This window comes from Crassostrea angulata, chromosome 3 (genome assembly GCF_025612915.1).
Source record: "Crassostrea angulata isolate pt1a10 chromosome 3, ASM2561291v2, whole genome shotgun sequence".
NCBI lineage: Eukaryota > Metazoa > Mollusca > Bivalvia > Ostreida > Ostreidae > Magallana > Magallana angulata.
Genome location: NC_069113.1, coordinates 49,629,684 through 49,644,580, shown reverse-complemented (window position 1 = coordinate 49,644,580; position 14,897 = coordinate 49,629,684). Strand labels below are relative to the sequence as shown.

The following is a 14,897-nucleotide window of genomic DNA, read 5'->3' as shown; positions in this document are numbered from 1 at the left end:
TTGATTATCTGTTGTAATTTTGTCTATGGCTCCCCCTCAGTTATAGTCATTACTTAATTAATGATCGTCATTGAGAAAACGAGAGCGGCAACTGTAGGAAAAAGATTTACTTAAATCTTGAACCGTTTTATCATATACAAATACCTCGATTTGATTAACGGTGATATTTCAGCCTTGAATTGAAACAATAATCTTTCATTTACGAGTTTTACCTGTTGATAATCTAAATGATTTAATGACGTGAATTTATAGTTTTTGTGTATCGATATATATAAATCTTTATGATATGATTAATTTAGCTCACAACACTTTTAACTCAGGGGATGTGTTACGTTTAATCTAAATAAATCATCAGACGAAATAATGCATCCCGGATTAGCAGAGTGTTTACATACGCCTACTACCACACGTGCCGTAATAATAACCAGATATAAACCGATCCAGAATTAAAGTATATGCTATACAGATTGCATTGATGTGAAATGAAAACAAAATCGTATAACGTAAATATTGAAATTAATGACAAACAGATCAAATCGTGATGATAGAAGATGCTAGTCTTGCACGCATTGTTATTAAACCCAAGCCAGGCCTAGAAGCCAGCAACGGAATCCTTTTTTCTAGGAAACTTTTATATAAAAAAATCTTTTGCTCAAACGAATCTTGCAGAAAAAACATTAACTTGGACTCTGCAAATTCATCATTTAGCAGTTATTTTTTGTCATTATTTTATATTAATATATGATACTGTGCAAGGGAGATCAGGTTCCATCATTATCCGACTCTTTGGTAACACAATATTCACATTTGCATCACGATCCCGTCGATAATAAATCAGTTTTAACAGACTGGAAATCGTGATGTGACATTATGGAGACAAATGGTTATAATATTTTTTTAGAGGATAACTAAACAATTTTTCTGTATTCTGAAACGATTATAAATCATTGGAATCGTTCACTTCTACTTTATTTACAATTACATGTAGAAATTAAATGATTGCTTTGATCGATAGCTAATCATTCAGAATTGACTAATGTGAATAATTTGTAGATACATTATTTGTGGGTCTCTGGTGAGACTGTCATCCTTAAAGATAAAACAGAGAAAGCTGGAAAAGCAAGGAAAAAATTTAAGTTACAATAAGTGGCGTGTTGATGAATATCGGTATATAATCTAAAGGTTCGTAATTATTTCGGCTTTAATTTTTATATGAGCCTTTCCTTTCAGTTTGTTTTATGATAAAGAGGAACTATTCTAGAATCATATCTTTTGTTTATGTCTTGTAAAACCAAACGTATTTTTTTCCGACAAAAACACAACATCATTAACAACATATATGTTTGTATCTTGCATTCTTTCCTTAGATTAATGCATGATGGATTTTACTTGCCATTAAATTAGTTGTATATCTTGATAAACTGCATTATGTTTAAAAAAACCGACAACCCTACATTCTGTTTTAAGACTGTGTTTAGTTTTTGACATTCACTGATTGGGGTATCGGAGGAAAATCGACATACTTCAAGATAGAATTGGTGTTGGATCTTACGTATACAACTATTCGTCTTCTTTTACAGCCCTTTTTATGGCTATATACACCAGAAATCCACAGAAAAACAGCATTGCTGAATGAATGAATGGATAATGGTAATAAAACATTCCATTTATTTCTAATCATTCATGATCAAACCACAAATTATGTTTTTCTGACAAAAGCGTTATACACAACGTCTTCTCACCGAGAGTTCTGGTCAGAAGAAGCTCACTGCATAACAATTTCAGCCACTGATTATCAATCAAGTATAAAACTTATTCTTTAGAATTATCACTGTTCTTGGTGGCTCTTACTGTATGGACCCTTTATATTTTTTTTAACTTTGTTTTTCGTATTCTCAGGAGGCACCAGCAACACACAAAATTACGACACCTCTAGCATTAACCGGTAATGTTTTGACTGTCCAAATAAATTCAGATTAGTCTAGTTCCACAGTAAATCTATTTCGATAGATCTCGTCAGCCATGCTTAGAGTACGCAATATATTTCTTGGTTGTCATTGCACAAAGAACTGCATTTGCTATCACTTTGGGAAAACGCGTATTTCCGAAGTTTCTATCAGATGTTTGCCATTTCTGCTGTTAAAAAGACATTTCCTGAAACACATAGCTCCAAGTGCTACAACTTGTTAAATGGGCTAAGACCACAAACAGGCCTAACAAGTCATTAATTTGGCGAAGAAATACAAACTCTTAAAGCACATTCGTTGATCTCAGTTACAGAAATACTTAAAACTCTAGTATAAGAATACCGGTATTAATCTCGAGGTATGTAGATAAATAACAATCGGTTTAACAGTTTGAAGATGTTTCGAGCGGTAAAAAGAAGCAACATATCAATTTTGTATTTGCTAGGCTATGTTAAATCAATATCAATTAATTTTACATTCTAAGGAAATAAACGTTCATTATCCTGTGCAATGACATTTATTTTAACTTTCCTATCAATTCCCTTGCCGTGCGAGAAAATATCAAATTAGGCTAATACTAGTTGCACTTAGTACACTCTGGCATGTTTTAAAGCCTATGTCTGAACAGCATTGCCCGTAATGTGTTTTCCATTGTGTTTTCAGTTCATATAGCCCATCTCGATTCTGGTCTTGTACTATAATCTCGCCTTTTCCCGACTGTCGCTGAGATCTCCCAATTATAAAGAAACGGGATACAATCATTTGGGATAATTCCCAATTTTCTGTCACAGTATCAAATAAGTAACAATTTGCGTGGCCTTATTGCCCGCTAATCTAGATTGATTTTCCCTAAAATTATCCTATTTGGCATTCTAGAATCATTTAGGCGCTTACAAGAAAACATCTATCTGTAAATCTCTAAATCCCTTGTTTCCGGAGGTCGCCGCTAATGAATGAATAGTGGAACTTTATTACACAATTTGATCGTTGGTGCACCAGAATTAATGATAAAAATGTTTTTGGTGGTTATACGCTACTTACGATGTTATAGAAAATAGAATTAAGATATCCCCCATGATACACGCTATTCAGTCAATCGTTTTCTTTTTGCAAACCAATAGTTCCTTGGAGTAAGGAAATTGGAAATATTTTCTAAATGGATTTCATCAAGTATGTCGTTGTTTTTAAACGGACTTTTCAAAGGAAAGGGCACCCCTGTTGAACAGATAACTCCTCCTACAGTTTTCACGATAGGAAGTTGTTGTTTTGCAGATCAACTGGACATATATCAGAGATGAGCATGTTATTTGAATTTTGATTTCTCATAATTTATGAAAAAAAATACCAGCCGTTGAACTTAGTCATTTTCTTGCATAATATTGAATATAGGGTACTCCATTTCTCAGGATAGGGAGTGTTTATCAATTTAGGGTTGACGTGGATTTTGGATACAGTTCACATAAAAGAAAACCCGGTTTGCTGTCACATTGACAGTTTTCACTTGTTTCATATTCATGTAAGAAAATGCAATGACTCTCTGTCATTTTTTATTTATAAAAATAAAACGCTATATTATACAAATGTACATTGTCAAATCTCCATACAGCAAGATCAGTAGTGTACATATTCAGGTCACAATTGGTGTTACATTAAATACACTTTGGTTCACTAACACACGACTGATGATGGAGCGATGTCCCTGGGAGAATCAACATCCAGGACCCACAGTCCTGTATAGGATAAAAGTAGCACCTCGTCCAGTTGCTTTAGGGTTTTAACATCACCAAGAACAATTCGACATCAGTTTTCTTTTGTTGCATAATACTTCAAGTTTTACCCCTTTGTTTATGTTTTACGGGTCGTTTGCTAAACATGCAAAACAAAGGCAACCCACGTGACAAGAACCAAAGACCCAGCAGCACGACTAGACGTACTTCTGCGGCCATCGGGTGAGGATAAAAACTTCCCTGAAAACGTTCCTGAAACCAACCAAGATATTTTTATAGATTTTTAGTTTTTAAACTATATTTTTTGGTTTGTAAAATCTTGACAGTTCCCCTTTAAGTAAATTTTATATGCAAGATAAAATGAAGTTCATATACAGGTGTTTTATATATTAAAAACGACATTTGTTCATTTCTATTAAACTATCATAATTATCATTAAAGTGATGTATCTTAGTGAAACATAAAATCCTGTAGTGTATTGAATCCAATGAATTAAAAAACCCTTGAACGTACTAACCTCTTTTAACATTCATTCTGCCGTCTGAAATAATAAAAAATAAAATAAAATAAATAATTAAGAAAAACGAGGAACATTTCGTAGCTGATGTCATTAGATATTGTATTTTAACATCAACTCAAATGTTGTGTATCACTAGGACTGGATAGTCGTTGCTATTGTCAGACCATATTGATCTCCTTGGGGAAAAGAGCTCTGTATAATGATATTTTAAACCTAAAAATTTTCTTCACTATATAATAGTTTATGATTAACATATTCATATCTGAAATTACAGGCAGATCTGATGGGCACTTTCTGACCATCTAGCCTCATTATATCAATATTTTAACTGAGTGCAGTTTTACTGCCATTTGAGATAACTAAAGTGGTTAAGTTTCACAAAGTTGTAGATGGTTGTATCGGACAAAAACATTTTTGCTTACAACTCAGCCTCGATAATATATTTATTTTCAGTATTATAAAGTAGTTCAATCAAAGCATTTTAGGTGTGACCAGACATCTTACCACTTAGAACGTTGACTTTAATATTGGTCACTAGCTCGTCTGACGTACGACAGATGTATGTTCCGCCGTGGTGCATTTGCGCATGCTCAATCACCAGCTCGCTCCAAATGGTTCTACTTCTAAGAGACACTGAGTTAGTGATCCTGATTCCTTCATCCAGGTCTGTGACGACTTTGAGGCCGTTCATGAACCAGTCCAGCTCATCAGGGGGGTAGGAGTCGCTGGATGCGTTACACAGGAGGACCAGCCTATCGTACTTGTTGACGTAACTGTCGCCCGTAATATGAATAGCTGAAACAAATCGACATCCAGATACATTACTGGAGAGAAAAATAACTTATATTTCAGTCTTCGAAATGCTCTATACGTAATGAAATATAACAAAAATCAATAGGAAATGTTTAATTATTATGTTTTTAATACAATTTAACTATCTGCAAATAGGTTTTCCTATATTTCAACATTGTCAAAAATGATATTTTAAGCGTACAAATATAAATACTTACATGATTTTTGTTCTGAAAAAGAAAAACATGCAATATTTTGTATTATTTCAAAAAATATAATACGAGCAAAGTATAATTGATTATTGATATTTGAACCATATTGTGATAAGTATCAAATGCTGACCTTTGACCGTGAGGAAGAAAGGCCTCCTAATGTCACGTGTCTGTGTGCTGACTTGACATTCATACGCCCCTGAGTCAAGGACACTGACGTTTCTGATATGGAGATTCCATTGCCTCTTGTGTATGACGTGATGGGTCTGAAACCGTGGGTCTCCGTAGTAAGTGTATAGACCCACCGTCAGGGGCACCGAGGGGATGGCTTTTCTCCACGTGACCTAAAGATTAAAGAAAGGGTACCAATATAACTTTTGAAAAGTGTTTAAATTGTTTAAATTTATCATTACTTATATTTATTTAAAATTCATTATTTTATTTATTTTGGCTTCGTTGACATAAGAGTTTGTTTAGTGAGTCAGGGAGACCGAAAGAATGATCTTCCTCTACGTGACCAAGATATTACAGAACGGAGTCCATAAAACATCACTGATTCAAAAAGTATTAATTTGTTTAAAATCAAAACGATGCTTAAAGAATTTGCAATGATATGTCGGTTTTTTAATATTCATACATGATTTTAAGATTTTGTTTTTTTTTAATAGATTAAAATGTTGTGTTCGTTCGATCGTTCATGACTTTATAACTGTCTGTCTAATCACAGTAATTCCGTTTTTCGTCGTTTTCTTTTTGTGTTATGTCTTCTTTGAAAAGCTTTTCTTAACGTTTAAAGCCAATTACATGTATATGTAGATATACCTCGAGATATCCGTGGTATTCGAGATATCGGTGTTCGAGATACCGAAGTTACTATCAAACTTTTTTTTTTAAATAAATTGTAGAGTTATTATCAATTTGATGATAATAGATCTATATCATCAGTGTTTCATTGAAAGATTCATAACACCTGTTACATAAATTTAACCTTATATAGATGAACAACTACAAATTGCACGAGTTTAAAGAACAACAGATTGTTTTATTATAAACAGAAATAAGTTAGTTAATTAAGGTTAAAAATATCAATCAAATATTGCGCACTGTTCTCATTGTTGTTATTTGAAATAAGACACCATCAAAAGTTACTGAGAAGGGGGCTAGATCATGATGTATTACTGTCTCATTTTGTCCATTTTAGTCTTATTTCATTTAAAGAGACAATAATAATTCAACGGTATGTATTTGTTATTATTGAAAATATGACACCATGGATAGTTAATGAGGAAGGAGGGAGGGGGGAGCTTTATAATGTTGCCTTACTGTTTTGGTTCCCAGGTTGTCTACAGCGCAGTACAGCACGGCTGTCTCCCCAGCAATGGCGGTGTAGTTCGTGCTGGTCGTATTCAGAATAATAGGCTCATGTACATTTGGAATTCGTCGACGATATCCTGAAAGTATCAAAGCAACAGCAGAATGAAAGCATTGAACATTAATCTTTAATTCTAAAAGGCTGATATTTTTATTACATTTCATTTTTCAAAAATCCCGATCAATGTTTAAGTTTTATAAAACAATTCCCCCTATGGGATTTTTTTTTACCTTGAGCTCGCTCGTTAATGGATGCTGCGATGTTTCATCATCGTCAGTTTACACGTAGAGCGTTGAGAATTGAATGTGTAACAGAGGTTTAACGTCAGTTTTCAAGTAGTTTTTCAGACATCATTTTCTATATAATCTTATCAATAATTCATATTTCTATTAACGGAAAACTAATATATATGCGCCGTTGAAATGGCATGAGTTTACTTAAAGCTACATGTAGACTGTTCGGAATCAAACATATAATTAATTTGCTTCTGATTATTGTCAAAACTTAATACTAATGATCCAATTTTTTCAAACGTTTTAAGGATTGAACAGGTATTTGGGGGGGGGGGGGTCAAAATAATTCGACGTCTTCGTAAGATTTTAGGCTTTAAAACCTATGTTGACAAGATCTCTCTGTGGTCAATCCTTGGTGCTTCGGGTAATCCTTGGTGGTTTCGAGGGATGCAATGTAAAATGCCATATCTATTATTCTGAAAGCATTTTACCATTTTTGTCACTTAGAACGTGTTTTAAGATTATTAGGAATAAAGTAATTGCAATGTCGCGATGGCTTTAGCATGTGCAGCGATAGGCAGAATATCTAGAAAAAAGTGTTACCCAAATAGACAATATAATTTTCAGCTTAAGTGTTAAGTGGGGGATATTTATACCTTGATTTAACACAAGTAAAAACCTTCCAAAATAAAAGTAAAAATAAGATAATCCGGAGATTCATAACCTGCTTTCTTTTTTTCTCCACTGAATAATTGATACATGTCAAAAGTTGATGGACAAAATTAAACCATCCGAGTTTTAAAAAAAGATAAACTTTTGTCTAAATAAGGAATTTTAAACATAGCTAGCTGATCATTTTCCCCTTGTAGTATGAAATATAAACCTATAGAAAACGTTCGGTGATAAAAAGACGAGACACACCCATCCTTGAAACTTGATGAAGATTATAAACAATTACATTAAAAGAAACCAATTTCAGAATTCTTCTTCCCTATACCACAGACACCCCCGCAAGCAAAAGTAGTCATATTGCTGAGTTCAAGACGTCACATTCACGCCCCAAACAAGAACGAAATCAGAAACTGTATCGATCCGAAACGTTTTCTGGGGACTGTGACTATTGTTTCTGTCATAATTGGTAACAAAAAATACACCAGGTCTTCAGATGATTCGAATAATTGCTTTTAACGCTTCATCAAAAGTGTTGTAAGCCTGTACCAGCTATTGTTAATTGGACTTAATCCACTTTGAATATTTTATTGGAAGGAGGATTCAGTCTACTAAGAAGGTTGTCATAGGCGTGACCGTGACATGGAAATTTCATAAAATCCGATTGATAAACTAATTAGCACAAAATGAAAGAGATACAAAAAGCCGAAACTAAAATCCTTGCATTGAAAGAAAGCCATGTGCAGGTTCTTTATACAGATGGTACCATTCAATAGAATGAACATTAATTCAACATGGTATTCTTATTCATAAAACAAATTTTAGGCTTAAGACCCTTGCCCAAGATCTGAACACAAAAGACGCAGTGTCTCTCCAGTATAAGAGTCCGACTAACAACAGAGAAAGATGTTCCGTGAGATAGAAACAAAACCTTGTCTGGCCTTCTTATCAATCAAGATTAATGATTCACCATTATAATTAAAAATGTACGAGTGTCACTTGCCCTATCGATCGTCCATGTGTCGTCATATCACCATCAACGAAGATGCGATTCGTCATCATCGGTATGACTAATCGGGTACAAGACAATGAAAAACCCAAATATGGATGATCCGCTGTCTGTCGTGCAAATCGTAATATCATGTTATTATTAAAATGCATCTTATTAAATTATTACAAAATTGGGGGTGGGGGTTGTTTATTTGCATTTCGAAAAAGTAATTGCTTAGAATTTATTGATTAATGTCTGTTCTATTCTCCGCAATTATGATCAAGAGCATGTTCAGTTTTTATGCAAATTAAAGCAGCTGATAGGACGGACAAAGACTTGTGTAATTATCTTGGAAGAGAACTGCTATCATTCTCATTTAAATTAAAACATTTGAAGGTTTCAGTGTCTTTATCATGGGCAGGTGCTTTCAAATTCATGTACTTGAAAACGCCGACGAAACTTCAATATATTGGATATGCACTTATTTGTGTATAATTATTCAAAGTGACTGACTGAATAGCTTCGGGGGGAAATTGACCCAAAAGAGTGTAGATTTTAATGCCGTTTAATTTTGAAAGTTTTAATGATAAGCTTTAAACCTTGTTTATCAAGAAAAAAAGATGGGTATATATTGAAAACATAACTTTTATTTTGCATTGATTATATAATTGGTTGATTTGATATGCTAATTAACAAATAAATGTTGTTTGAAAAAAGAGAATGTATGAATACAATTATTTTGATCTTAACGCGAAAGAGTTAAAAAGGTCATTGAGTACTGGCAGCTATTGACACTTATAAAAGATTCGGTAAAATACCGCCACGAAAGAACTTTAACATTCTGTGGACATAAAACATTATCCATCCAAAGTAATTCTAAAATAAGTCAATAAAATAGTTCGAAACAACGTACTTTCTGGCTTTTATTCACGTATTGTCAACATAACAGGCTCATTTTTCTAAAGAAAGAAGGGGCAAGAGTTATATATATAAAGGTTAGACAACTTGAACTTATGACACCTACTAAATACACTGCAAACAAATTTATAAAGCATGCCTTCTGTTAATTTGAAACCAAGATCTGGTTTTCTTTCGACTCCGTGAAGCAGGACCAATAATAATCGCATCAAAGGCCATGCACAAAGCTGTTGTTGGGGGGTAATAAAAGATCTGCGATTAGTGATGGGAGGTTGAACGATGCCTACTAACTGTCATGAAAACCAATAAATAAGAGTAAGCATGTATTTCACTGCAAATTATTTCGGTCCAGACGTTTTATCCTTTCGACATTCATATGGGACTATTAAATATGAAAAACCATATTAAAGGACGCCAGTTATCAGACGATTATCAATAAAATAACTGAAATATTATCATTCTATGTAAAATTGCCTCCATTTGTATTGCAGCTTTCACCGTACATTGACTTCTACTTATTTATACTTAGTGCCAACACCATTGATTTTTCACCAAATGATGCAAGTGCGTCCAATATTTTTTTATACTGCTCTATCAGGATACAGTAGGTGCATGGACCAACGGTTTGATCGTGAACAAAGTCAATAACAGCCGCTAATCATAAATCAAATGATCCCAAAATGCCTCTTCGCCAGCCGAAATCATTTTTTGAGATATGCCTCTTTCTTGTATTAGCCTTATTGGAGATGACAGTACTGTAAACACTTTTCTGTGTTTACACAAACACTTACCTTGTATTTGGCAAAACAACAGCGAAAGGACCACCGTACACACACAGCACCACCGGCCCCACCCAGCAAAGAACCACGATCCTCGCGCCCCACCAAAAACCACAAAGCTGGCGTATTCACACATTCTACTGTTTATCACTTTTTCTTTGAACTATCGTCTTGTACTATAATTTAATTATAATTTAACTATAAGTCACAGGAATCAGTTATGAATATCTTAATTAGCAGAACCTTCACATTAAGTTAGTGGAAAGATGGAAAAACCAAACAACTTGATTCCAGGAATGTCTGCGGAGCGATTGTTTTCACATTGGTACTGTCATAACTGCCGGCTCCTCTTGTTGCAAGTCTGTTTAGTGGTCAAGTACAGCTCCTTAATTACTCTTAATAAGCTATTACTGACATCTCCGCGGCAGACAAGGTAATGAACTCACCAGCAGTCCGCTGTACCATGCGTGTGTCCTTAGCTTCAGCTCCTTGATCAGAACTAGAACTTAATGAAATAGATCGGGTGTCCTTGTCCAACAAATGACAATGGTTTGCAATTCGGTTCTTAATGAAATCTTCAAAGAATCTGCTTTAATGTCCACTGTTTGATCTTTACAAAAAAGGATTAGTCACAATTCGTCATGCGATCTGCCAGAGAACGCATCTCAATTATGACAAGTCAATCTGAGTTATTAGTAACGCACTTTCATTTTTTTTTAAATCACATTCATACCTGTATTTTAATTTAACTTCCTAAAATTCCCTTTGAATATAATTATGCAGTTCCATTATAAAACAGTCTCAGTGTAACGAACTTTTTTAAAAAATCCACTTTCGATTATGAAAACAGATGTTGTGCGCACTGTTCAACTTGAAACGTGAGGGACTTAAAAAAAAGAACAGTCCCCGTTTAGAAATAAAAACGCCGACAGACTGTAGCCGGGACCTTCTGTAACCGTGGTTTTTTCCCATCCAATCACCGCCGGCCAGAGTAGGAACGATCCGTCTAGTAGGCTGTGCTCTCCCTCCCTCCACGTACTCCGTATCCCCAGGCTGCTGAATCCTGCACGAGAGTGGCTCTCCAATCGCGCACTGATAGCAATTAATACAAAACAATACCCAGCCCGCTTATGATCATTTCCGATAGTCGATCTCCTTCCAATAATGTGGAACAGGCAAGGGTATTATTTTTTTATTACGAGAAATATTTATCTAATCCCGTAATATAGACTGTCGGTTTCCTCGCATCAAATGAAAAATGACTGTAAATAAACCCGCATTTGTACAATTAAATAAAATAGAGAGTTTTAACTTTGGATTTGGCGACAGAGCTTTTTATGGCATCGTTTTGTAATGGGCTACTTCAGTATTTTATGGCGGATTTGCAGCTTGTCAAGAAAAATATACGACTCTTCTAAAGGGCGTTAAATTGTGTTGATTCAAAATATTTGTCCGGTAGCGAATGGTTGTTTGTTTTTCAAAGGTGTTTGCTGAAAGGCGAGTAAATAGCTTCGAGTTCATTACTGCTACTCTGGCTGAAAATATGTCAACATACTAACTATTTAGTGGGTAGCTCTGAAATAGAAACCTTCTAATTGCAAAGTATGTACTTCAACGTCGCTATGCACTCTATAAAAAGCGATTATCTTGCCTCCTAAATAAATTGACATGGTATGAAAGGTTTGCAAGAAAAGGAAAGAAAGTGCATTCTCTTAATCAAAAGAAAAAAGTGTGAACAAGTATCTACTTCTTTAGATACACTAAATGGCCACACATAAACGCTTCCTTAGATGTCCTGTCGGTTACAAAGGGTTGGTATATCACAACAAGAGGTCTTAAAAAAGAGCTTAGATACTAAAGTACAGTTGTTCGGGGACAGACATTGTTCAACCCCCGTGCCTTGAGATGCTTAAACTGACAGTGGCCCGGCCTTACCCACAGTACTCCATTGTATCCTGGCTCTTTATCGTCTTACCCATGCATCTGAAAGTTCATCCTAATCCGACTGAAGTCTTTGTAAGGAAAATACCTTTCTTTCAAATTTTAAATGAGAGAAATAAACAGAGTGAAAGAGGGTTGCAGTGCATGTGATCTTTAGTAAATATCAAATAAATATTCAAAGTGGGTCCCTACTCGCTGTTTATTGGTTTACGAAAAATATAAAAATATAACTGATAATTTCAAAATTGGACATTTCTTAACATATTTTCTTAATTCAAAATATTAGATTTATGTTCCACCTAAAAATATTTTTTTTTAAATTCAGAGTAATTTAGGCCTACGTGTATTTTTCTTTCTTTCATTATTTTTTAGTATATAAGAATCAATCACCTTGAAAAAACTGTAATTAAAACATTTCTTTAGAAATTTAGCTGCGGCATTATGTTTCCTAACTGCATAACTCTTTATTTTTGAAAAAAATATAGAACATGTATTTCATAATTTATTTCATAATTTATTTATGAACAGTACATGTGAATACTAATACATATACATGTATAAAACGGACTTTTTTCGGCATTGCCTGCTTTACAAATTAGTCATGTTTTTCATGATAAAATATTTATATTTTAATATACTAAGAAGTACTTAAAAATGCAGAGGTGGAGATCATGACAATGTTTTTTTCTTCAGTGCTTATTACATTATCTCTACAATCCGTATAAACCAGAAATCAATTTGTTTTTTAAATAAGTGGACAAATCTTAGCACATTAACTCTTGATGACAAATTAAAAATCCCAAACTAAACAGATGGTTTCTTCTCCAGAGGAACGAAATACGTTATTTTCATTGTGATCCCTATCTTATAATTCCCCATTCATTCCAAACCATACAATGGATGACATTAATAACTTTTCTTCTGTCGCTCCGACCAAATAATGTCCAGGATACCCCTTTGTCCTCACAATTTTTTCTTGTAGATTGTCTACTTATTGACATATACACACTGAATTTGCTTAACACGATTGACAGATATTATCATAAGGAAAAAATCACAAACTTTGACATTTATATACCAACACAAAGCTGTGTGAACCTCATGGTCATTCTTTTTAAACGAATTTGTGTAAATATTTTGACCTCACCATTTTTAATCCAATTCATTCATGTGGGCTATAGACTGTTTTAATAAACACACAGATTACGTTGTAAATTACATGATCTCTCCTCATTCAAAGAATATGGCAATGCAAAAAAAAATCCTGTTTTAAATTGATTTTTATCTAACTCTTAAAACCATGATTATAGAAAAATATCAACAGTTTTTTTTTCTTTGTTGAGACTCAATACCTTTAAGCCCCCCCCCCCCCCCCCCGCAAAGTTATTGAATTTAGTAGTATATAAACTATTAAGAAATAGACATTGAACCTTCTACATGTGTATATAGATGTAAATAGACGAAAATTCTCTGTTATTCTTTAAGTATTTTTATGTTGGAAAGCTTTTGGACTCCGCAAAAAGAAAATGTTAAGGGCGAGGATGAACCATCACTCGGAAACAATCCCGAACTCGCGTCTGTTGCTATTGATAACGCAATCCAGAGGTCATATGAATAATTCAGAATTGTTTCAACGATAGTTTTGGTTTTTCTTTTGGGGGGGGGGGGGGGTTTATCGGATTTAATAATTGTTTTAACTGTGATTACAATACTACAAAACGTCCATGTGTCTAGATAAATGCTTTATGCCGAGAAAACAGTTACAGGGACTACTGGTATGAAATTGTCTTGCATGCTAGAACCTTTACATAAAATATTCTTTTGTCTGTCATTTGAATTTTTGTTGACTGTATGCCAACGTGGTGATGCCAATTTTGGACACACACTTTGTCAAAAAATAACAAGACAGTTATAAAATTAATATGTGGTAAATTATTTTGAAAGGTTTAGATATTTAAGGCATATTCTCTTGATCTGGACTTTCTCTGTTGATTGATAAGTGCGCCGATCTGTAGACCGTTTTGAATACGCACAATTCTCATTTAATTCTTCGAGACATCTAGTGCCAGTTCATAAGTCCAGCTTTTCGAGATCGGTTATGCCAGCATCAATCTGGGAACTCCTATCAGACAGTCTGAGATCTCCCTGGACAATAGCTGAACGCCAGCAATCCCACCACACGGCGGGACCCTAACCCCCGTCTTGTCTGTACGGTCCACGGCTATCCGAGTCAATGTACGGAATAAAGCTTCTCACGGGGGACCTCATTCTATATAAGTCTGGTATTTTTTTGGAATATTGTGGGGTAGTTGCAAAACTGCTTATTAAGTTTGCAAACGGGATAGAAAGTAGAAAGTTTCAAGAAAATGGCATACAAATGATTCGCCGAGTATGAAATTCAAGCAGCGTCATGTATTTCGTTTGACTATATTTATATTTGTTTTAGGATTTTATTCTACACTTGCAGTACCAGAACTATCTTATCATTAATGGGTTATGAATGCGGAGACTAATTGTCCGATGAAGCCATACAATATCGTCCCATGTGAGAAACTAACTTAAAAAACCATTTGTTATCAGACACGCTACCAGTCTTGTTTATCATTTTCTCGTTCACATCGATTTCGTATTTTTCTGAAATGGTCCTGCTCTGATGATGAGTTTACTCGACTCCTTCGAAAGCATGAGAAATCTATCAAAAACAATACTTCTGCTGATCCCCCTAAATCCGAACCTTCCGAGGGATCCCATTCACAGCAATCACGGGATTTGGTTC

The 14,897-nt window shown here is 34.4% G+C and overlaps 1 protein-coding gene across 1 annotated transcript; it reads right to left on the bottom strand.

Moving 5' to 3' along the window:
* Window positions 1-3,500: 3,500 nt before the first annotated feature.
* Window positions 3,501-11,544, bottom strand: LOC128178511 (neurotrimin-like). The gene is made up of 7 exons (XM_052845717.1): window positions 10,193-11,544; window positions 6,542-6,669; window positions 5,349-5,562; window positions 5,225-5,236; window positions 4,719-5,009; window positions 4,212-4,235; window positions 3,501-3,946 (listed from the first exon to the last, which is right to left on the bottom strand). Exons 1-7 carry the CDS (start codon window positions 10,314-10,316, stop codon window positions 3,834-3,836), a joined length of 906 nt encoding a protein of 301 aa, XP_052701677.1. The 5' UTR covers window positions 10,317-11,544; the 3' UTR covers window positions 3,501-3,833.
* Between the last annotated feature and the right edge of the window lie 3,353 nt (window positions 11,545-14,897).